The 21,569-nt window shown below is 39.5% G+C and overlaps 2 protein-coding genes across 3 annotated transcripts in view; both read right to left on the bottom strand.

Annotated features, from left to right (window-relative positions):
* Positions 1-334: 334 nt before the first annotated feature.
* On the bottom strand, positions 335-8,962 carry pbk (PDZ binding kinase). 2 transcript variants are annotated; one of them, XM_020587578.1, is made up of 7 exons: positions 8,855-8,962; positions 8,030-8,197; positions 5,703-5,842; positions 4,982-5,151; positions 4,463-4,592; positions 1,398-1,574; positions 335-1,205 (listed from the first exon to the last, which is right to left on the bottom strand). In XM_020587578.1, the coding sequence occupies exons 2-7, from the start codon at positions 8,194-8,196 to the stop codon at positions 976-978; spliced, it is 1,014 nt and encodes a 337-aa protein (XP_020443234.1). In that variant the 5' UTR covers position 8,197; positions 8,855-8,962; the 3' UTR covers positions 335-975. The 2 variants fall into 2 exon arrangements, with proteins under 2 accessions (XP_020443234.1, XP_020443233.1); XM_020587577.1 differs by lacking the exon at positions 8,855-8,962 and adding an exon at positions 8,283-8,436 and having other exon boundaries at positions 976-1,205.
* A 3,348-nt stretch (positions 8,963-12,310) lies between these two features.
* scara5 (scavenger receptor class A, member 5 (putative)) overlaps positions 12,311-21,569 on the bottom strand; it is a 42,922-nt gene continuing 33,663 nt past the window's right edge. Inside the window, exons 11-12 of the mRNA XM_020587579.1 lie at positions 18,909-19,094; positions 12,311-13,851 (exon numbers count right to left, since the gene is read on the bottom strand). Coding sequence (XP_020443235.1) covers positions 13,718-13,851; positions 18,909-19,094 — 320 coding nt within the window. The 3' untranslated portion in view covers positions 12,311-13,717. The remainder of the gene's footprint in view (positions 13,852-18,908; positions 19,095-21,569) is intronic.

The following is a 21,569-nucleotide window of genomic DNA, read 5'->3' as shown; positions in this document are numbered from 1 at the left end:
GCACAAACCAATGACCGTTTATTGGTTAGTGCAGCTTAGAGAGGAAAAGAGCGCTCGGTTTGATGCAAGGGAGCTCACTGCTAATGCAAACGTGGCAGAATCAATGTCAAGTGAGACTGAGATCACAGGGATCTAAATCACATTCAGGAATAACAATACAAGAAGAGGTAATAAAATTAAAACATTTAGACTAGATGAGAGCAAAAACTGCTCAAAGTACATAGCAAGGACGACATAATAGAAATGAAAGGGGGAAATAATGTGCTATTGAAAGTGTCAAAATGGCAAACAATAAGGCCAGTAAGCTTCTTCATTAATAGTACTTTAATCCCTATACAACTTCTTTTTTTTACCTCATTACATAATAGCACCAGACGTGCAAACAACCATAATTGTTTAATCTTCATTTTACCAGGAAGTCCTGTTGAGATCAAGATCTCTTTTCTAAGGGAGACCTGGCCAAGATGGTAGCTATACAACTGTACATGAGCTAGATCTCCATGAAAACAGCTAGAGGACTGAAAACAAAGCAGAGAGCTCACACAGAGATCTCAGCCAATTGAATCTTGCTACTTCAGATGCTCTCAAATGTTGACATATGGTACAAATGAATAAGCTAATCAAGACCAGAACTGCCAAACATTAACTGAGTTGAGGCACTTCATTGTTGGCTTTAAGTTTCTATATGTATATTGCTGAGAATACTATTAAAATGCTGTCCTTATCCTTTAGTGAGCTGTTGTTGCTCATTTAAAGTCTACTTCTGCATCTTTACTGTTCCCTGGAGGTTATAAAAAACCTCCAACAGGGAAAAATGAGAAGGGGGTTCAGGTTATGCCCATACAGTCTGCAATATTTAATTTAAATCCCTGACAAAAAATCCTTCTTGACTTGACATTAAACAACAACCTTGACAGACTGGACCTTGAACACCCTAGCACATATAGCTCTAACAACAACAACAAAAAAAGATAATTAGTCAATAACGATCACCTCACAGGGTGTTTTCTCCAGCGGGGCATTGCTCTCTAAAGCCTGCACAATCTGGGAGGCTGAGGGTCTCTTCTTGGGGTCCTCCTCTGTGCACAGATAGAAGAGCTCCACCATCCTCTGGTATGAGCTGCCCAGAGACTCAGCATCCAGTGGCGGCCTCGTTCCCAACCTCTCATAATAGGCATCTTCATCAAAACTCTCCTCCGAGTCCTCTGAAATACAGACAGCACATGCAGTAATGTGATTTCCTTAATCAGTTAGTCTAGGAAACAAATCAGGTGACATCTTTTGTCTGACCAGAGGTTCAAAATAAAAAATAATCAAATTATTAAATGATTTTTGGCTCAAATTACAACTAAAGAGTACAAAGTTCAGTGGTTTCTAGTGTGATCGGAAAGTCTCACCTTCACCGCCCTCATCATCCAACATCTCCAGATGAGGCATGGCCAGCGTCATCATCTCCCACAGAGTCAGACCATAGGCGAAGATGTCGGCCTTGTCGGTGATCTCTCCGCCCTCCTTCAGCGCCTCTTTTGGCTTCCATGGCTCTGTGCCTATGTACTCCACCTTTGGGTCTGACACTGTGGACAGAGAAGAACAGAAAAATTCACCACTCAAAGTTAGTGTTTGTAAAACACCAAGCCCATGTTCTGTTTTACAGTCAAAGCAACATTCAGTTGTTCGCAAAGAGTTTAAGTCCAAAATGGGAAACACCCTGGTTGCTGATACACAAGAAGAGTCAAAGCATGACATGCAAGAATTTGAGGTTTTGACAGGACAGAGAAACAAAGTCGATCCACTGCTGTAAAGTCAATTCTAAGCAAATGTTTCTGCCATTTGTGTTTTTGTTTGTTTAAATTCTGCTTCAGAGACTTCTCTCAAGCTGTCCAACAAGGCTTAGATCTACACCTGTGTGCTTAAAATGACACTGCTATTTAACGGGTATCAAGTTTATCAAGCTCATCATCTAAACCTGAACAGCTGGGGCTGAGGGAAATGCTATTAGTTTTGCATGTATCAGTACTGGACACATTTAAACATTTTACCTGGTTATTGCACTAGATTAGAGATTAGCAAACTGACAATTTATCCTGTGGGGCAAATAAATATTTAATCATTACCAGTTTTTTTTTTTTACTGAAACAATAACACATCAACAAAACAGGACCTACAGTGCCTTGCGAAAGTATTCGGCCCCCTTGAACTTTGCGGCCTTTTGCCACATTTCAGGCTTCAAACATAAAGATATAAAACTGTAATTTTTTGTGAAGAATCAACAACAAGTGGGACACAATCATGAAGTGGAACGAAGTTTATTGGATATTTCAAACTTTTTTAACAAATAAAAAACTGAAAAATTGGGCGTGCAAAATTATTCAGCCCCTTTACTTTCAGTGCAGCAAACTCTCTCCAGAAGTTCAGTGAGGATCTCTGAATGATCCAATGTTGACCTAAATGACTAATGATGATAAATAGAACCCACCTGTGTGTAATCAAGTCTCCGTATAAATGCACCTGCACTGTGATAGTCTCAGAGGTCCGTTTAAAGCGCAAAGAGCATCATGAAGAACAAGGAACACACCAGGAACACACCAGGCAGGTCCGAGATACTGTTGTGGAGAAGTTTAACGCCGGATTTGGATACAAAAAGATTTCCCAAGCTTTAAACATCCCAAAGAGCACTGTGCAAGCGATAACATTGAAATGGAAGGAGTATCAGACCACTGCAAATCTACCAAGACCTGGCCATCCCTCTAAACTTTCAGCTCATACAAAGAGAAGACTGATCAGAGATGCAGCCAAGAGGCCCATGATCACTCTGGATGAACTGCAGAGATCTACAGCTGAGGTGGGAGACTCTGTCCATAGGACAACAATCAGTCGTATACTGCACAAATCTGGCCTTTATGGAAGAGTGGCAAGAAGAAAGCCATTTCTTAAAGATATCCATAAAAAGTGTCATTTAAAGTTTGCCACAAGCCACCTGGGAGACACACCAAACATGTGGAAGAAGGTGCTCTGGTCAGATGAAACCAAAATCGAACTTTTTGGCAACAATGCAAAACGTTATGTTTGGACACACTCTTGTGTGTTACAGCCTGCTCAGTGTTTTATAACTAAGGTGTCACTTTATTTTTAAGCTCATTTAATAAGACAAGTTGAACCAGAACAGACTCATTTGGAGCAGCATAGAAACACATACAGTACACACATGGATCACTGTGTAGAGCTATGGGCAGCTTCTGCACAACTTCTATAATTAATTAAAGTCCCACTCCAGAAACATTTTCATTTTTATATTTGTATATAAAAATACTTTACTATAAACAATATGCAGTCTAACACAGCTTTTCCTCAAAAAAATTTCAGTGGGCCTCTGTAATAGGAATGAACATTGCCCCTCATTGTGCATTCCAGGATCTATGAATGTTGCCGTCATCCCTTATGTGGATTTGAATAATTTTGCACGCCCAATTTTTCAGTTTTTTTATTTGTTAAAAAAGTTTGAAATATCCAATAAATTTCGTTCCACTTCATGATTGTGTCCCACTTGTTGTTGATTCTTCACAAAAAATTACAGTTTTATATCTTTATGTTTGAAGCCTGAAATGTGGCAAAAGGTCGCAAAGTTCAAGGGGGCCGAATACTTTCGCGAGGCACTGTAATGTGGGAGACAAGACAACAGATACATGACATTACAAAAAGATGTAGTGTTTTACAAGATTGTAGTGTGTGTGTGAGGGTGTTTCCAATTTGTGCAAAGGGAGGAGGAGGAAAAAAGAAAAATTTACCAATAAGAGTACTACTAATAAAGGTAGCTTGTTACATTTTTAGAGGTTGGTGGGAATCAGAAATCGTTACCATTCTAAGTCTGGGTTGCAATAGTTCACTTCATTTTGGATTCAGTTCTAAGATGGTAAAATGCCTGAATTTGTTGAGCATAGCCAACAAATCCCTTATTGAATCTTTCTAACTTAACTTTCTTATCACTGAATGCTAATGTAAAATGCTGTTTTGTGGTGATTTGTTTCTATACAGATAAACTAAATTGAACTGAATTATTCTGTCACAGGTCTCAGGTGCAAATATCAAAAGGTTCTCTTCTATTCAGGACTCAGAAGTGACTCATTTCTCTACTGGGATCTTCAATTTTTGTTCAATAAATCTGGTGTTTGGCAATATGACTAGCAGTATATAGCATACAATATACGCTGATCAGCCACAACATTAAAACCTCATCTCATTACAATGGCACCTCAAGTGGTGCCATTGTGGTGGGATGTATTAGGCATTCTGGAAAGGCAGGACTAAGCAAGGGCCATGCAGTATTTCAAAACTAGCAAGCACAAACTGCTTTTAGTCTCATGCACAATTAGTGGTAGTCCTTTGTGTTCCCAGTTTCTCTCCATACAGGGTACAGTGTTATTTGGGTTCATGTCATTGTGTAGCTCATGACTGTAAACATTACCTCTCATGTTCTTGTCCAGCTGCAGAGACACACCAACATCACAGATCTTGACCATTTCAAAGTCGCCTTTGATGACCACGTTACATGACTTCATGTCACCATGCAGCAGCTTCTTCCTATTGTGAAGATACTGCAAAGTCCAATACAGAGATCATTACTGATACATTAGGCTTAACAATGTCCTTCTGTATTCAGGTACACATTAGGTTCCGCATTTATAAAATTAAGTTAAAACATGGCTGATGTTGAGGACACAAATATGAATTGGAAAAGAGCAAAAACTGACATTTTGACTGGATCTTTGTTTACAGTTTCCTATGAAGATGTTTGTTTAATAAACATATGTTCTTTTTTTTTTAATAAAAGATCAACACTTCTTCCCATTTCATGCCATGTCTACTTAAAGCTGGGCAAGCTGTCACTCAGAAACCTGCCTGTCGTGTTGAAATTTTTACCTATGAGAATGTCCGATCCAGATGGCACATGCTATCACGAGGTAGAAGGGGTGTAATAATTTACCTGCAGACCACGCGCCACATGCAGCGCCACTTTTTCTATGTTGGCCACAGGAAAACATTTCAGGCCATCCTCTCTCCTCTTCTCTATCAGGTCATTGAGCGACTGCTCTCCTCCATACTCCATGGCCAAACACCTGGAGCCATCTTTAGCCGTGGTGAAGGCTCGGAAACCTTGTTGTTAGGACAAGGATGTATAAAGTTAACAATAGGAATATAATGCCAATGTATATTTAATGTGACAGAACAAAATAAAAGCTATGTGGAATCAGCTATCATGTCCAGACCTATAATAATAACCAAATACTGACTTAAATACTTAGTGGGAAAATAACAAGCCAATCAAAAACACAGTACAACTTATGTAAAGTTTGAGCATTTGATTTGAATCTAAAGCAAGTGATCAACAAAGTAACTACTGCTTGTATTTTTTCCTATTTGTGACAACTGTTAAAAATTAATGAAATGTGAGATAGTGGCTTTTGTAAGGGCCACTGATAGGGTAAAGACTTTTGTTGCTGTTCCTACAGTTGAGAAAAACATTTCATTGCTGCTGATTTAAAAACACCTGAGCTTTTGTTGGGCCATATGATCAAAGTTCTGATGCAATTCTGACATGTCTCAGTTCTGAATCTGTTACACAGGATACAATGAAAGTCTGAGTAATATCACCCAACCAAGCCAACCAATCACAGTCAAAGTACTGTAACGATGTCTTGTCTTACCAACAATATTCGGATGATGGATTTCCTTCAGGACCTTTGCCTCTTCGTTCAGGCGCTTCTCATAAACCTTCACCTGTTTGGCTGCACATTTACGGTTGATCTTCTTTACAGCCCAGGGAGATGCATTCAGCTCCCCAACTCTGAAATCATTTGTTCAACAATACAGTGATTTGATTCAATATTTATACACAGCTTCAGAAACAGCACAGCAATGTTTATTCTCTTGTGCTGGATATGGGTCTGCATGGTTATAGGGAACCTAAAGCTACACACGCTTTTCATAGCCAGCTAAAAGTCTTTCAATTCTTGTACTTGGGATCTTCTCCCATTCTTCCTTGCAAAAGGCTTCTAGTTCTGTAATATTCTTTGGTCGTCTTGCATGCACAGCTCTTTTAAGATCTACCCACAAATTTTCAATGATGTTTAAATCAGGGGACTGTGATGGCCATTCCAAAACCTTCAGCCTGCGTCTCTTGAGGTATTCCATAGTGGATTTCGAGGTATGTTTAGGATCATTGTCCTGTTGTAGAAGCCATCCTCTTTTCAGCTTCAGCTTTTTTACAGATGGTGTGATGTTTGCTTCCAGAATTTGCTGGTATTTAGTGGAATCCATTCTTCCCTCCACCCGTGCAATGTTTCCTGTGCCACTGGCTGCAACACAACCCCAGAGCATGATAGATCCACCCCCATGCTTAATAGTTGGCAAGGTGTTCTTTTCATGAAATGCTGCTCCTTTTTTTCTCCAAACATGCCTTTGCTGATTGTGTCCAAAGAGTTCTATTTTAACTTCATCAGTCCACAGCACTTGTTTCCAAAACGCATCGGGCTTCTGTAGATGTCCTGTTGCATACTTCAGACGTTGGATTTTATGATGGGGACGCAGATAAGGTTTTCTTCTGCTGACTCTTCCATGAAGGCCTTGTCTGTGCAAGCATCGCTGCACAGTGGAACGGTGCACCACCACTCCTGAGTCTGCTAAATCTTCCTGCAGGTTTTTTGCAGTCAAATGGGGGTTTTGATTTGTCTTTCTGACCAGCATACGAGCAGTTCTGTCCGAGAGTTTTCTTGGTCTTCCAGATCTCATCTTGACCTCCACAGTTCCCCTGATCTGCCATCTCTTAATTACATTTCTTACTGTGGAAACTGCAAGCTGACAACGCTTTGCTATCTTCTTGTAGCCTTCTCCTGCATTGTGGGCGTCAATAACTTTCATTTTCAGGGTCTTACACAGCTGCTTAGAGGAACCCATGGTTGCTGGGTGTCCACAAGTGTGTGCACAAGGTTTGAAGAGTCAAAGTATTTGTACAGCTTTGAAATTGGCATTTACCAATGACAGCTGTTGCTGTGCATCAGATCTAACGAGCTGATTAAGGTCTGATACCTTGTGAGAGACTTTGAGACTCTGGAACTCTTAGGGTGCCCAAACTTTTGCACCATGCCATAATAATGTTTTTATTTTTTATTTTTGTTCAATTTATGGCATAAGAAGTAACTATGCATCACTGTTTGCTGAAAATATTGTGCATTTTTTCCATTTCCAAGAGAAACTGTGTTAACATCTGTTCAAATAAAAAATCACCAAAATCTGTTATTTATCAAGGGGTGCCTAAACTTTTGCATAAGACTGTACATAAATTGTTCTGGAATAGAAGGAGTATCACAAAACTTCATACACCCATTTGGCTATTATCCATGGCCCAACAATTGCCTCCAATACAGATTAATCAGTAGATTACCTGTCTTGATTAATCAATGACTAAATTCAAGGCCAAAGTGACATCTTCAAATAGACTGTTTTACAAGGATGTACAAAGAAAAGCAGCAAATCATCCGTTTGATTTAGAAATATAAATGTTAAATTTTACATTTAAAATGTTTAAGTTTTAAACAAGTTTTAAATTAAACAAATCAGATGTACATTTTAAAATTTTTAAAATGTAAATGTAAAACTTTAATACAATTTAGCACAGATTTACAGGACAATATGCAGCATTATTTCAATAAAAGCTGCAGTTTTATGCCCACTATATTCTTTCTATGGAATATGCAGCAAACAAATTTGAACCATGGTCAGGGTAAAAGCTGAGACTTGTTTTTTTACATTAAGAGCTTTTGTTATTAATTATCTACAAGCAAAACTTGTTACAGACCCTGTAGGATATTTTAAATGATTCTCTGCTTGGTATGTACATTTATTAACTAAGGAACAGTACACCAGCTAAATTCTGAATGCAGTTTGATGTGAAGGAATATATGAAGCTAGGCCAAGAAGATTATGGAAAAATAAACGTGAAGTAATGTAAATCCATTTGACAGACACAACAAACCTGTTCATGAGGTAAACAGTGACTCCAGTCCCACAGCCCAACTTCTTCATGAAAGGTGAAGCTGGGATGGTGACTGGGATCCCTCCGTTGCTTACAGATCTCCTCACTGGGACTGCTTTAGGGGTCCTGAAGGCGCTGTCGTCAGCACATCGGGCAGAAGAGGCCATTCTGTCAGAGGAAAACCCATATTGTAATACAGTTAATGACCCAAACGCACAGTATTTAACTTTTCTGGACAGCACTATAGACGTACCTAACAAGGTGAAATCGACCAGTTTAAGCTTGTAGTGTAGCATGACTTCATTTCTAAAAGTTAGCATTTCATAAAATGAAGCCATATTTGATGTAAGTGAAATAAGACGAATTAAAATCCTAAATATATGTAAAAAGATCATATATAACGTTGTCTTTATGTACGACTACGTAAAGCTACAATAAAATAAACAATTTTGAATTGATGCTGGCCTACGTTTATGGTGTTGTGAGGTAACGTCAGTGTAAAATGCCGCAATTTCTTTTGCGTTAAACAGGAATCGCGTCAGTATTTGGCAGCTGCAAACTTAATAGCAATTAAAGTATAATGCATCTTAAAGGACATTAAGTGTTACTGGACACCTTATTTGTCGGCAATAGGACATTATTAAGCTAACATTTAGTCAAAACGTTAACGTTAGCGACCAAACTTGGCGTCGACCGCAACCTTAGCTTTGACGCTAAATTATTCAAAACTTTACTGGTGTTAACATAACGACAGTCGATATGAAGTTATGTGTTGTGTTTTGAATGATATAAATCATCAATTTAGTAAAAGTAATGTAACATTACCTGAAATGTCTTTACACCGTCACAAACTACTACCGTTTTCACGCGCCGACCATTCAAACCGATAGTCCCAGTACGGGGGCCGTGAAGGGACAAAATGAAAACATCGCGTTTGTTCATGACAGCAACAGAGCTCAGACAACACTCCACTTTCCTTCCGTGATAATACTTTAGCATCTAGAGAATGCTGTTGTTACTGTATGTCTAGTTGAGCCCACGTAAAAACTCGGCTACATTACTATAAAAGAGTGCACATCGTTACTTCAAAGGTATTTAAGGACCTTTTTCAAATCTGTTATAGTGGTAATACACCTATTTCACCAGCTGAGGTCAGTGATAATATAAAACTAAATGTTGTGTCTATATCAAGTGCAGTCGTGTTTTCCTGAAATTTGTGATATTATGGTAAAAGGCAGGTCAGTGTTTTCCTGAAATTTGTGATATTATGGCAAAAGGCTGGTCAGTTAGTCAAATAGATAGATAGATAGATTCTAAATTGTTCATTACAAACATATGGCCAGATATATATTTTAATGTCAGCCTTGTAGGGGTTCCAGTGTCATAGACTTTTGTGACGATAAAGCTGTTACAGCACATGGGCAATAGGAGCAATTTAAGAAAGATCTGTGTCATTTTATTATCACATGTGTCTGTTCTCACTCTAACATCACTGACTTGTTGCAAGGCGCTGACCTCGACCTCAACTCTCATGGACCCATTTTTGTTTCAGCTCCTTAACACACACTGCAGATGTTCCCAGCCCAGTCTCATCTGTGTGGAGGGAAATTATTTCATTATGAGGAAGAGGAGCAGGAATTTGATCTGGAGACAAATGTACATGGAGAGGATTTTCCCTCTGTTTAGTCCCATTTCTTGTCTCCCTGAAAGGAAATTAAGTCATGTTTGAGGGCTCTGCTGCCACATGTTCTGGCACATTTTACAGAGTGGTCAGAAAAGAAAGAGACATCCACAGAGAAAGACAGGAGGATGCTTACTGTCATGATCAGATCAAGAACATAAACACAATTTTATGAACTTATTCAAATACAAAAATAAGGTCCGTCTAACTTGCATGGATAACTCTGCACCTTGAAGCAGCTTAATTTGTGAACATTTCACTATTGTTGTGCTAACATATGGCCAGTTGTTATTGTATCATATTTTACTCACTTTTTTGGAAATGTGATGTGAATTTGTGTTTACTGTGTGTACACTACGTGTAGTCTATGCCCGCATGTTGTTTGATAACATGCAAATGTGAAATAATGTCTTCCTCTCAGCGCCCAGTGTCTCCAGATTTCTCTTTAATTGTCAGGAGTACTAGGGTTTAAGAAAGCAAAATTAAACAGTTCAGAAATGGAGAGAACAATGACCCCATAAAGTCCATATAGTAGTTTTCAAAGTTTCGATCAGGGGTTTTCCTAGAGGCCATAAAACTGTAGATGGTTCCCTCAGGCCTGTGAACCAGAGCCTCTGTATGAAGTGAATATTTTAATGCCATGAAACTCAGTTAAAACACATAAAACAACCAAGAATGAAGCAAAATCACCAAAAACTGACACTGACCACAGAGACACAAAACAACTACAAAAAGACTAATTACCTAAACAAGAAACAAAAGAGAACACAAAATGAATAAAAAGACAAAATTAAAAAAGAGACACTAAGCAACTTCAAAATTACTTTCTATTACTATAACAACACCATATTATTTTATTACATATGATCAAACTGGGCTCTACAGTTGATCCCTGGGTCAGAAACTACCCACACCTTCACATTTTACCTTATTAAATAAAAAAAGAGGTAATCCCACCTTCCTAGAGGACAAATGAAAACACGCTAATCTTAATCAAACTGGCTTCACAGCCTTCGTCCTGACTGTCGACCATGTGTGCTGGAGATCAGCCAGTTGTTTCACATGTGGAACCCTTCATTCTGCACTTCAGTGCTGTCAGTCAGAGCACATGCATGGTGGACATTTGTGATCATGTGTACAACTCACACACATGTCTAAGTCAACGTCCTCTTCTTCAAAGTGCCTGTTTTCAATTCGCGTCTCTCAGTTTTATCAGGAATAACGACACATGTCTAAGTCAACGTCCTCTTCTGCCTGTTTTCAATTCGCCTCTCTCAGTTTTATCAGGAATAACACAGTTCTGCTGTTTAAACAAATCTACATTTTATTATGTGGGCAGTGTGTATACAGCATTTTAGTGGTACAAATCAACAGAACACCAAGTAAAACATGTATTTTTCAATGCATGTTGTTAACTCCGTAGCCCTTATACTATGTGCCATGACCAGCACAGTGTAATAAAAATAAACATACATTTGCATATGCAGAAGTGCTAGAGCCATTATTTCAAAGTTGCAAACAAAAAGCCCCATGTACAGCCAATTATACATTACACTTTAAAATCTGTACTTGTTAAGTGCACTTGGTTTAGCATTGTGTTCTCACTTCCAAAGCTATGGCACTGGCACACTTAAAATTTTCTATATCCAAGTATTTGGGTTATTTGACCCCATGAGGTTGAAGCATTGATCTGAGGACAGAGGAGCTGCTAACCAATCAGAAAGTCACATCACAGCACCGATCTTTCTGTTAATCAATAGGCTGCAATTTAACTGTGATAGAACATCAGGCAAAATACATTTAGTTGTGGGAGGATGTTCAAAATGAAAAGTGTCCAGCTTTAACATAAGCAAAGATGAAAGCCAGCTAGCTCACTGGTAGGCCAGTCAGTCCATGCTGTTTTCATCACGTCTAAAAATTTAATGTTTTCATTGTGTATACTGTTTGTTGGAAATGCCAAAAGGTAAAACAAACAAACAAACAAAAAAGTTATGGCATAGTGCAGATGTATAAACTGATCCCAGCATTCTGTACCAGAAGCAAGTCCATGACAAGACAAGATGCTTTAGTTTAGTTACTAAGCAAGTTATCCAATCAACTTTTGTAAAAAAAAAAAAAAGAAAAACCCATATTTCTTTTTCATGTTGCTATAGCTTCTTTTGAGACACGGTGGTTAACTGAATCTAGTTTGTCACCTCATTTTCCCTTTTCCCAAAATGTGCTTTCATTTGTCTCCTTCTGTGGCAGAGTTGTGGTTGAAAACAGAAACCCTGACAAACCCCGAGGCACTTTAGCGCGTGGTAGCAAGTCATTTCTGGCTGCAGCACCATGAAACATTTTTTTATCCTTTCACTTGGACACAAACTCTTAAATTGATATCATGAGTGTAGATTAATTTTCATAACAAGCAAGTGGGCCAGGCAGGTTTTGATTTGTTTAAACTAGGAGATGTTACACAAATGAATTTCGCTACAGACAATATGAGCAATTCAACTATAGCCCTTGGGAGGGAAATGTTGGGTCTGTGAATTTGCCAAATTTTAAAATGCACTAAAATGTTTTCCCTTTTCAAATATAAAACACAACTGGGGGAAAAAAGACAGGTTCCTGCATATATTTTATTTCAACCTGTGGATTGATGTCTCCTCTTGGCTCAAAGAGAGAAGTGAGCAAAGACACTTGGGAGGTACCAGCTTTTATGGATTTGAGAGCAGCCATAAAGATCAAGTCTCACTGAGAGAGGCATAAAACTTATAATAAAAAGCTAGTCCATTATGGTTAGTTTGGTGTGCGTGTATGTACACATATGTCCGTGCATTAAGGCTGAAAGAAGCCAACTTTTGGCAGTAAACACTGACAGACCCACTACTGTAAATCACACAGGGCAGGTCTCCATACATCCATCTGTTTAGACTCATCTTTTCTCTCCTCTCTCAACACATAATCACTTCATCTGTCAACTACAGTGACTGTTAACCCTTTCTAAAATCTGCCTTTTCACTTTTTAAAAATATAAAGTACACATTAAGCACTGATTTGGTGATTTGCCAGTTAAACAAAGGCTAGATGTTGAGGTTAAAACTGTGCTAACCAAAAAGCTGCAACACTTAATTTGGGGACATATAAACTAAATGAAACACAAAACCTTAACATATACTGTAGGCAAGTTTGCTGTTGTAAATTTTACAGACAACTGACCGGGGTGTTCATTCAGACAGAAGATTAACGGAAAGGTGTGAATGTCTGAAAGGGGCTGGAAAAAACTGACAGTTTTGGCCAAATCAGTCCAGCTTCAACTTCAACTTCTTAGCATCTTTGACTTGCAAATAACCAAATGATTACCTGCAGTGCAGTGTTATATTATATATAATAAGGTAATGCTGTGGTATGCTCAGCCGTTCCTATGTAATACTTTGAATAGCAGCTAAACAAATAATCAGTTCATTATTGGCACAGCCTTGTCCGTTTCTTTATGTGCCTCTTCAGCTCATCAGCACCTTGTATCTCCAAGCTGACAAATGAAGGCTCCGGGATGACGGAGAAGTCGAAACAGCAAGCCTGACCCAAATGAGCCTCTGACCTGCGCCCTAAAAGTTGACTTTAAGCCCTTTGAAGACGCACAATCTCTGTAACTCAGTCTGATATATCGGTCCTGATGAAGAGTCTCTTCATGTAGTCATTTTCCTGCGTACCAGTTTCCACAGTGCACTTAATGAAAACATTGTGTTTTGTGAAGGTTGAAATGGATAACATTTGAAAGTGTGCACAACTTCACTGGCCCCATGATTCAGACTTGTGGCTACAATAGCCTCATGTTTAGTTGTGACCTTCTAAAAAAGCTGCAGATTTAGATGATACAGAACACAGAGGCTTTTCAGGTGAGCCCGTGCAATCTTGCAGATAAATAAGCAAAATATTGCCATGTTGTGCAACTTGTAGCTTCTTAAAGATTTAAGGCACTGTTTGAGAAGATATTCAGCAGCTGCAGCGGTGTCGGGTTCTGAAGATTAGATGGCACAGGTCACTCCGGCATCTTCGACATGGCCGCAGTTGGTTTTGCCCCAACCAGAAAATTTACACTGGAAAATGGTGTCCTCAGTCCCTGTGCAAGCGACGTCATCCATCCAGATCATTCCAGTACCTGCACGGAAACAAGTATGACGTCCATCAATCAATCAATCAATCAATCAATCAATCACAGCGTATTTAAAGTGCATTATCACACAATGTTTCAATACACTTTAAATACAGTACACATACATCACAAAATAAAAAGTCATACGACATTTAGAAAAGCAAAACACATTGATTTACCCATAAATCAATCTAGTTAAAAGTCTAGATGCATCATTCTGAACCAGCTGAGGACGTCTCGTAGCACTGAGAGGAAGACCTGTACATCCACTCCATTCCAGCCTTTGTTCTGCCACTGGACAATCTCTGGGATGAAGGCCTGGCAGCCCGCAGAGCCTCCAACACACTGCAGCTGAGGTATGGGGCTGTGACACCTCGCTGTGGTGTACAGAGTCAACTCCTGGACATCACACAACAGCACACTGCCGTCACCCCAACTCCTGACGTGTCCCACCAACAGAAACGGTAACACAGCTGTAATGAGGCACCTCATTTCTCTGCTGTGTGTTCTACAAGAACTCCAGCACCTATCGTTTATGTTTGAGCACAAACTATTTCTGGCCTGTGTGCAGTCTGACGTCTCTGTGGTTTTTCCTTGGCTGTCTTTCTGCATACTTGCAGCTTTATATTTTTCAATCAGTCGGCCGAAGTCAAAACGTTCATTTCCATGTGAATACAACACACTGTATTGACTAGTGTCTTGCCTCTGTCCTCATCACTCCGTGTAGCATATACACTTGCACAAAGAGATGGACTGAAGAGGGATCACAGCCGGGACTTGGTCACACCTTGCAGGTGGATGCTGGTGGCGGTGAGAAGGGGAGCTGGGCATTTCTGACACCTTAAACAGATATTCAAACTGAAAGTATGTGTTAGATGATGCAGGGAGTGGCACGTGCAGATGTAGCTTGAGTCGACCGCTTGAACTGGCTCGCAGGCTTTGCTCCATTAATCTGAGGACCTTCTTCTTCTTGTTATTTTTTTCCATTTAATTACATCTGCTTTTAATTTTTCACTTCTTTTTCCTGTCCTGTTTTACAGTTCTTGTTTTACTCATATCCTGCCCACTGTGCAGTGAAAACCCATAAATACATATAATGGAGTTCACAAATTCCCCTTTCAAAGACACTTAATGAGAGCCCCCGTCGTCGTTACAAATGTAGAATGCGGTAAATGACAGTTAACTCAAGTCTTAAGTTTTGTTTATCATGAAGCTCAAAGGTCCCATCAGATATCAAAATATGTCTGGAAGCAAAATAAGGTCACATCTGGACTTCAGCACCAGCAGTCTTCCCTCTGATGGCTCATGCAGGCGTCTCTTCCCCCATATGTGTTCATACACACACACACACAAAATGATATAAGAGCAAAGAAAGAGACTGAACATGTTGGCTGGAGCTGCTGCTGAGTTTCTTCATCAGCTGAATGTGTGAGCAACACACACAGTGTGTAGGGCATCAACCACTGAGATCATACATAAAGTCAACTGAACCCACTGACTGGGTGACTTATGTGGAGGATATATTTGCACCTAATGACAGGGAATCAACCAGTTAAACACTGCTGGGTTTACTCTGCTTTGTGACTTAAAGTCTACAATTAAAAAAGTCTTGGAGCCAAATGATATTAAACAAAGGGAACAATGATACCACTTCCACATAATTCAGGGTCTAAATCCAAAGAAACATTCATCATTAGAAGTGTGTGTACACTATTCTCCTTTTTGAGAAATCGAGGTCTCCCATTGCTTCCTCACAGAACTGTTGATCAGATAATATTGTATCCGATAATAAAACACACAGTCCAGCTGGTATGCAAAGCTTTTGGCAGTTTTTGTCTCCGCTATAAACTTTGTCTTGTAAAACCAAAGTCACTGGAGGCTTCAGGAAGTTGCAGATGTGCAACAGTGACTGGAGGAGGTGGTTCTTGGTTGTGAGAGATTGAACAACATTTGGTTTATGCATGGTAGGCGAAGAGAGGCTGTTAATCACTCAGCTGTCAGTTTGAATCATGGACAGATTAGTGCAGGGGTTTTCAACCAGTGGGGCATGCCCCCCTGGTGGTCCACAAAGGTATTGCAGGTGGTCCCTGACAATGTCCTCAGTAATGTGGTTTCACTGTAGGAATTTTTAAAAACACTTTCAAGTCATGGTGACTTTCACGATTAAAATGGTGCCGATCAATTTTATGCACCACACAACAGTGGCTCTTGGGTTTCTTCTTAGTCAGAATAGTGGTCCACATTTGAAAACACCTGTATTAGTGAATGGCCAGAGCCTCTGTATGAAGTGAAGGTTAAGACAAAAAAACAACTACAAAGACACAAAACTACCACTAAGAGACACAAATTGACCATGAGATGACCACAAACCGAGTGCAGGAGCCTCATTTCTCAGTTTGAAATGTCTGTATGCTACCGTACTTGGAGTTACTTTTTTTTTTTTAAATCTGTGCCCATGTCTTGCATACAAACAAACAAACAAAAAAGACTGACAAAGATATTGCAAAGTTTCATTGTCTGCACTGAGGCTTTACAGTCTGTTACAGTGTATAAGTAGTGCCATCCTCTTTACTTCATTCCATTATTTGGATAAAACAAAACACTAATAGGAAGAAATGTGAGAAACTTCAGCACGAGAACCTGAGCAGGGAGCCTTCTTCCAGGGTAGATAAATACTAATTATTTATTTTGTCAGAAATGATGTAAATTTCTATAAAGTCTGATAAAAATGCTGAATTTGAAGGCTGAGCTCTGAATAAAACATCCTAGTCAAACCATTTACTTCCAACATTCCTGCAAAACAAAGCAACTGGCTGCTGGTTTGACATCTTGAGAGCAGCACGTAAAAACCGCACGCACACACACACACACACACACACGTCTCCATGTATGTGTGCACAGGAGATGAGGTATGTGCTGGAGAAAGTGCAAACAGGGCTGCGGCGGCAGCCAGCTCAAGTGTTGTTGTACACGAGACCCAGCTGTTCTGCTGCTGCTGCACCTTCTGAGGGTTTTTACTTTGTTGGACATGGACCTTTAAAGCACTGGCTCTTGGTTTACACATATATTTTGAATATCCACAAGGTTACATCTGCTCACCCCAAACTTAGTGTCAAATGATCAAAACATTGCGTGGGATTTCAAGGAACTATTAGGGAGAGTCACTAAGTTTCAGATGAAGGCAGATGAAGAAGAACACGGTGCAGAGCATCAGTCAGGCCTGGGTTCTGCACAAGTCCACTTTTTCTATCTATCTAACTGCTTCCAATTGAGGGATGATGTCTGTGTATCCACAGAGATTACAAAGTCAGAAAACCTCTTTTGCTTTTGTTTGGTCACCTCTGCAATGCTGTTAGTATAGTATTTCATTCACTGAGAACAGTCTGAGCTCAGGAGACCGAAGGTGTTTTTCCATTACATCTGCTTGGCTCCGTTAAGTCAGATTGTGGTATGTTTGCCTTGTTAGTTGGGTTAGTTTGGGCAAGTTAATCTGTAAAATGTGACCCATCCTTTCTCAAGAAAAACTGTTCTAATAAAGTATAACTCTTAATTTTGTGCTGCTGATCCTTGTAGGTTTTGTTATGCAGTGTCTTTTTTGTCTCAGTGTTATGCACCAAGTTGCAGTGGAAAACACCCACTGGTAAGAACCACAACTGTAGCGGGTGTTTTCTCCACCAGTAACCCCACAGGGCAACAATGAGCCAAGTGCACACTCGAAAACAGACTTCCAATAGCAACACAGAAGTGAGATTTATGCTCTGTTGGAAGTGTTTTCAAACTATATGTTTTAGTTTTACAAGAGAAAAGATTTCAAGGATGAGGAACAACTGTTTCCTTTGACAAATGCACGTCTGGCGAAATGCCCTGCTTTTTTTTATAGACCAGCACACAGTCACATCTCTGAACCTTTCTATCAAATCAAAATCAAAAAGGTGAGTGACTCATCTGAAAGGATAAATCTGAATTCCAGACTGTGTTCAATTGAATCCAGCTGTGATGTTAGTCACTGCTGTTGCCTGGAGGTCATCCCCGGGAACGAAGGTTTTCCCCCAGTTTTCCAGCCTTATTGGTAACAACTCTGGACACAGACTCTGAATGATGTAAGGCTAACTGGAGAATAAGCTAAACAGAGAAACAGAGCGGTGGATATGACCTCTGAGGCTTTCTTGTCAACATCTGGCTTATATGACTTTACTTATAAAACCTTTATATTAATCCCTGCAGCATTTTAGGGCACTGTTTAAATAATAGCACCCAATAGCAAAAATAGTAGAGTTAGTAAAAATCAAAATTACTTCCATTTGTAAATTTCACAGTGGATAAATACTGTGGGCAAAAATCATTTCATTGATTTAATCAGTTTCCCAGTTATGTCCATTCATCTCATATAGACAACCTGCGACTGAGGTGTTCTTTATTTGAAATTAAGGCCACTGATCCCTAAAGAAAAACTTTAAAGGAAAAGCACCTTCAATTTTATAATAAAATATTATGATTTACTCATCCTTGTGCTCCTGTAGTTAATCAGTTTCCCAGTTATGTCGATTCATCTCATATAGACAAAGATGGCAACTAGAAATGACACAATCACTCTGGCTTTGTGTGAAAGTGGCTCAACTTTTACAAAAAAAAAAGGTGAGAGAGATATTTCCCATCACAATCTTGACTTTTCTGAAAAGTCCCTTGACAAACTGTCAAAATATATATTTTTCTTGAACCAGTTATTTTTGATTCTGTATGGTTAGAAGAGTCTATGAGGATTTGGGAAATGCCTTCAGAATTTGGGGTTTTACAGGGTTAAAACATTTTGTAAGTCTTACTTATTATTATCTTTGTGACTCAAGCGTATGCAGAACATGAGAGTCATAAGCTGGGGCTAATATTTCATCATTCCTTCACCACAAAACACAATACTGAGTTAAAGTGGCTGCAGCCAGTTTCATCTAGTGAGCTCGGTTACACCAAGCTACACTTGGACAGTCTTGAAAACTGTGCGCTATCTGTTACTGAAGGACTAAAACATGTAAAATCATGCTTATATGTGTGCATTGACCATCTCATACCCTGTCCAAAGCGTCCGGTCTTATGAATCTCTCTGGCTTCTTGGAACCCAAGCATCCTACACACCACATCTCCGTCCTTTTTATCCCAGACATCGTCACACACCGTCCCCCAGCGGCGTTCATGGAAAACCTCCACCCGACCTTCATGAGGCCATGATCCATTCACCAGCCTCACCAGACTCTCCACTGCAAAACACACACACAAGTATGCATTATTATTAGAATCTGTGTATGCACATACACAAATTGTTAAAACATAAAACATATGCACTGACCGAGACTGACAAAGTGCTGGAGGTTAAAGCCAGACACGTTATCTAGACAGGATATTAGTCTCATCGGACCATCATAAATTTTAACTGTGTACCATTTAATCAGGTATTTTGCACTAAGTAGCCCATCATAATTTAATATCTACCATAACATCATACCATTGTATCAGCTGTACATATTTGTGTCATATTTCTGCAGAAAACCAGCGAAACAAAACCAGATATTAGAAATTATTTTTCCAGACCGTGCTGGAAGAACAAATCCCGAAAGAGAGAAATCACAGAGTGATGGCACATACTTCGTTTTGACTATCCCATATGTAGTTCTGAATAAGAGATCATTAACTGAATACTCATTTATGTGAAGCACATGTTGAAACTATTTGTACACTCCTCAAAAACTCAGCAGTGTTTACCAACAGGATGTTGGTGTGAAGATGAAAAAGCAGGGATTAATAGTCCTTATGATGGTTAGTTACCTTTTTAAATTTGATGCTTGACTGTTGAATGTCCCTACATGAACCAGTTGTGCCACAAGACCAAAAAGAGCTTTCCCACGGACTTGTTGCCTGCTAAATCCTCATTTCATTATCTATCCCTGCCTCTGCTTTAGGACAGAGGAAGTCTGGGCTAGGGATTTGAAACTAATTGTAACAGTGTTTGGGCAGAAAACAGAGAAATACCAAAGGCAGATGTCTGGCTTATCACAGGGCGCTGACTAAGCATCAACAGCTTCTGGTGGGAGTGCATAGAGATACGATTTGTGTGACAGTGTACGACCAGTAGAAACAGTCCAGCTTCTGGTGGGAGTGCATAGAGATATGGTTTGTGTGACAGTGTATGACCAGTAGAAACAGTAATCTGAAGGCTTGGTTATTTCCTGACAGTGACATTTGCTTTGCTTTGTGAGTGCAGGGTACACAGTCGGGAGGTGCAAACAGGTGGGAGGTTCACTCAAATGAGGCAGCTCAAAGCAAGATTTTTTTTTGTACAAAATGCGTCTTAGAATAAACAGAACCAAGACCGTTTCTGGCACAATGTGTCTTCAAAGCCAGTCTGGTAATTTTCTCAACAAATGCAAACAGAAAACCCAGAGCCAGTGTGCAGCGACAACGGAATAACACTTAAAATGTTCATTTTAACTAATCACCCCGCAGACAGCAGAGGTGTTTATTTCTTTTCAAGGAAGAACAGAAATAGTAACTAAAGGATGTACATTGTACTGTACTGCATTGCATTGTTGTCATTCACCCTTGCTTCCAAACTGGCCTTCTTTAAATATAATAAAATATTAAAATGTCACAGCCACAAATTTCAATTTGGATCAGAATATATAAAAATACAGTATATCTAGCTGCTATTCCTGTGGTGGAAAACTAGCCTCAGAAAGCTGTTTTCAAATACAGGCTTAAGTTTCAGTAATTAATTTCTTTTTCAGATTCCAAAGGCTTGTTGACAATGAGAAAAGTTAGAAATCAAAATAAATACTTTTTGGGGTAAACAGCCTATCCTGTCTCTCCACACTCCGACAGCAGACATCAAACACAGTGGTTCCATGAACTTGAAACACTCTCCAATTTGGACTAAGCTTCACATTTCAAAAATCCCTGGTACCTTTTCTGTGAAAGCAGGGAAACTAATGTGAGCTACATGAGACATAACTGTTTCTGTTCAGAACAAGCTACAGAAGTGAGCTCCAAGTGTTGAAGGTCGTCCAAGTGGTTCAGATGTCAGAGGCCAGGGGAGCTGCTGCAACACGAGACTGTCAATACCTGAAGAAGGCCAAAACATGGAGTGTTCACATATTACTAATGTTTATCCGACAGGACTGGACAGGAACCAGTGGCTTCGAGACAACACTTAACCAGCACCATCTGTGAAATCAATTCAGATGTTATTGTCACTCACATTGTTTGTGCAGTCTTTCTTTTTTGACTCTTGCAGTGGCTCTTGTTTTGTGTTATTAATCTGCATCTAATGCTGCTTTTCTGTCCAGCGTATATGCACACTAACATTGTCAATCAATGCCTCGCATGTTCCATTTTGGGAAATATGCTTATTTGCTTTCTCCTCTCGTATCTGTATAGAAGGCTTCAGCTAGCAGCTGGTTAGCTTAGCTTGGCATCAGGACTAGAACCACTGGTTAAACTCGATGTGATTCTGAAGATTAATCTGTAAAAGGAAAGTAAAAGAATGATTCCCCCCTTTATTTTCAAGTGGCTTCAGACTGGGCACTTCGACGTGTGTGTTTGCTTAACTGTGTGTGCATGATAGAAATGAACAAAATGAAGTTACACTGTGGGGGAGTTGTGTTGTTCTGCCAACAGATAATTTGATCCAGCAAATACAAAGTAAACATAAACAACAAAGAGTGGGGGGGGGGGGGGGG

Source organism: Monopterus albus, unplaced genomic scaffold (assembly GCF_001952655.1).
Source record: "Monopterus albus unplaced genomic scaffold, M_albus_1.0 scaffold463.1, whole genome shotgun sequence".
In the NCBI taxonomy this organism is placed as follows: domain Eukaryota; kingdom Metazoa; phylum Chordata; class Actinopteri; order Synbranchiformes; family Synbranchidae; genus Monopterus; species Monopterus albus.
This window is presented reverse-complemented; position numbering and strand designations above follow the sequence as displayed.

What these genes read in the sequence shown, in the direction of transcription:
- pbk (XM_020587578.1), bottom strand. Translation starts at nt 8,196, where the DNA reads ATGGCCTCTTCTGCCCGATGTGCTGACGACAGCGCCTTCAGGACCCCT. An exon ending in GCTGGACAAGAACATGAGAG is followed by an intron (nt 1,575 to 4,462) that starts GTAATGTTTACA and finishes CTCTGTCCACAG; the next exon opens with TGTCAGACCCAAAGGTGGAG. An exon ending in GGATGATGAGGGCGGTGAAG is followed by an intron (nt 1,206 to 1,397) that starts GTGAGACTTTCC and finishes TCTGTATTTCAG; the next exon opens with AGGACTCGGAGGAGAGTTTT.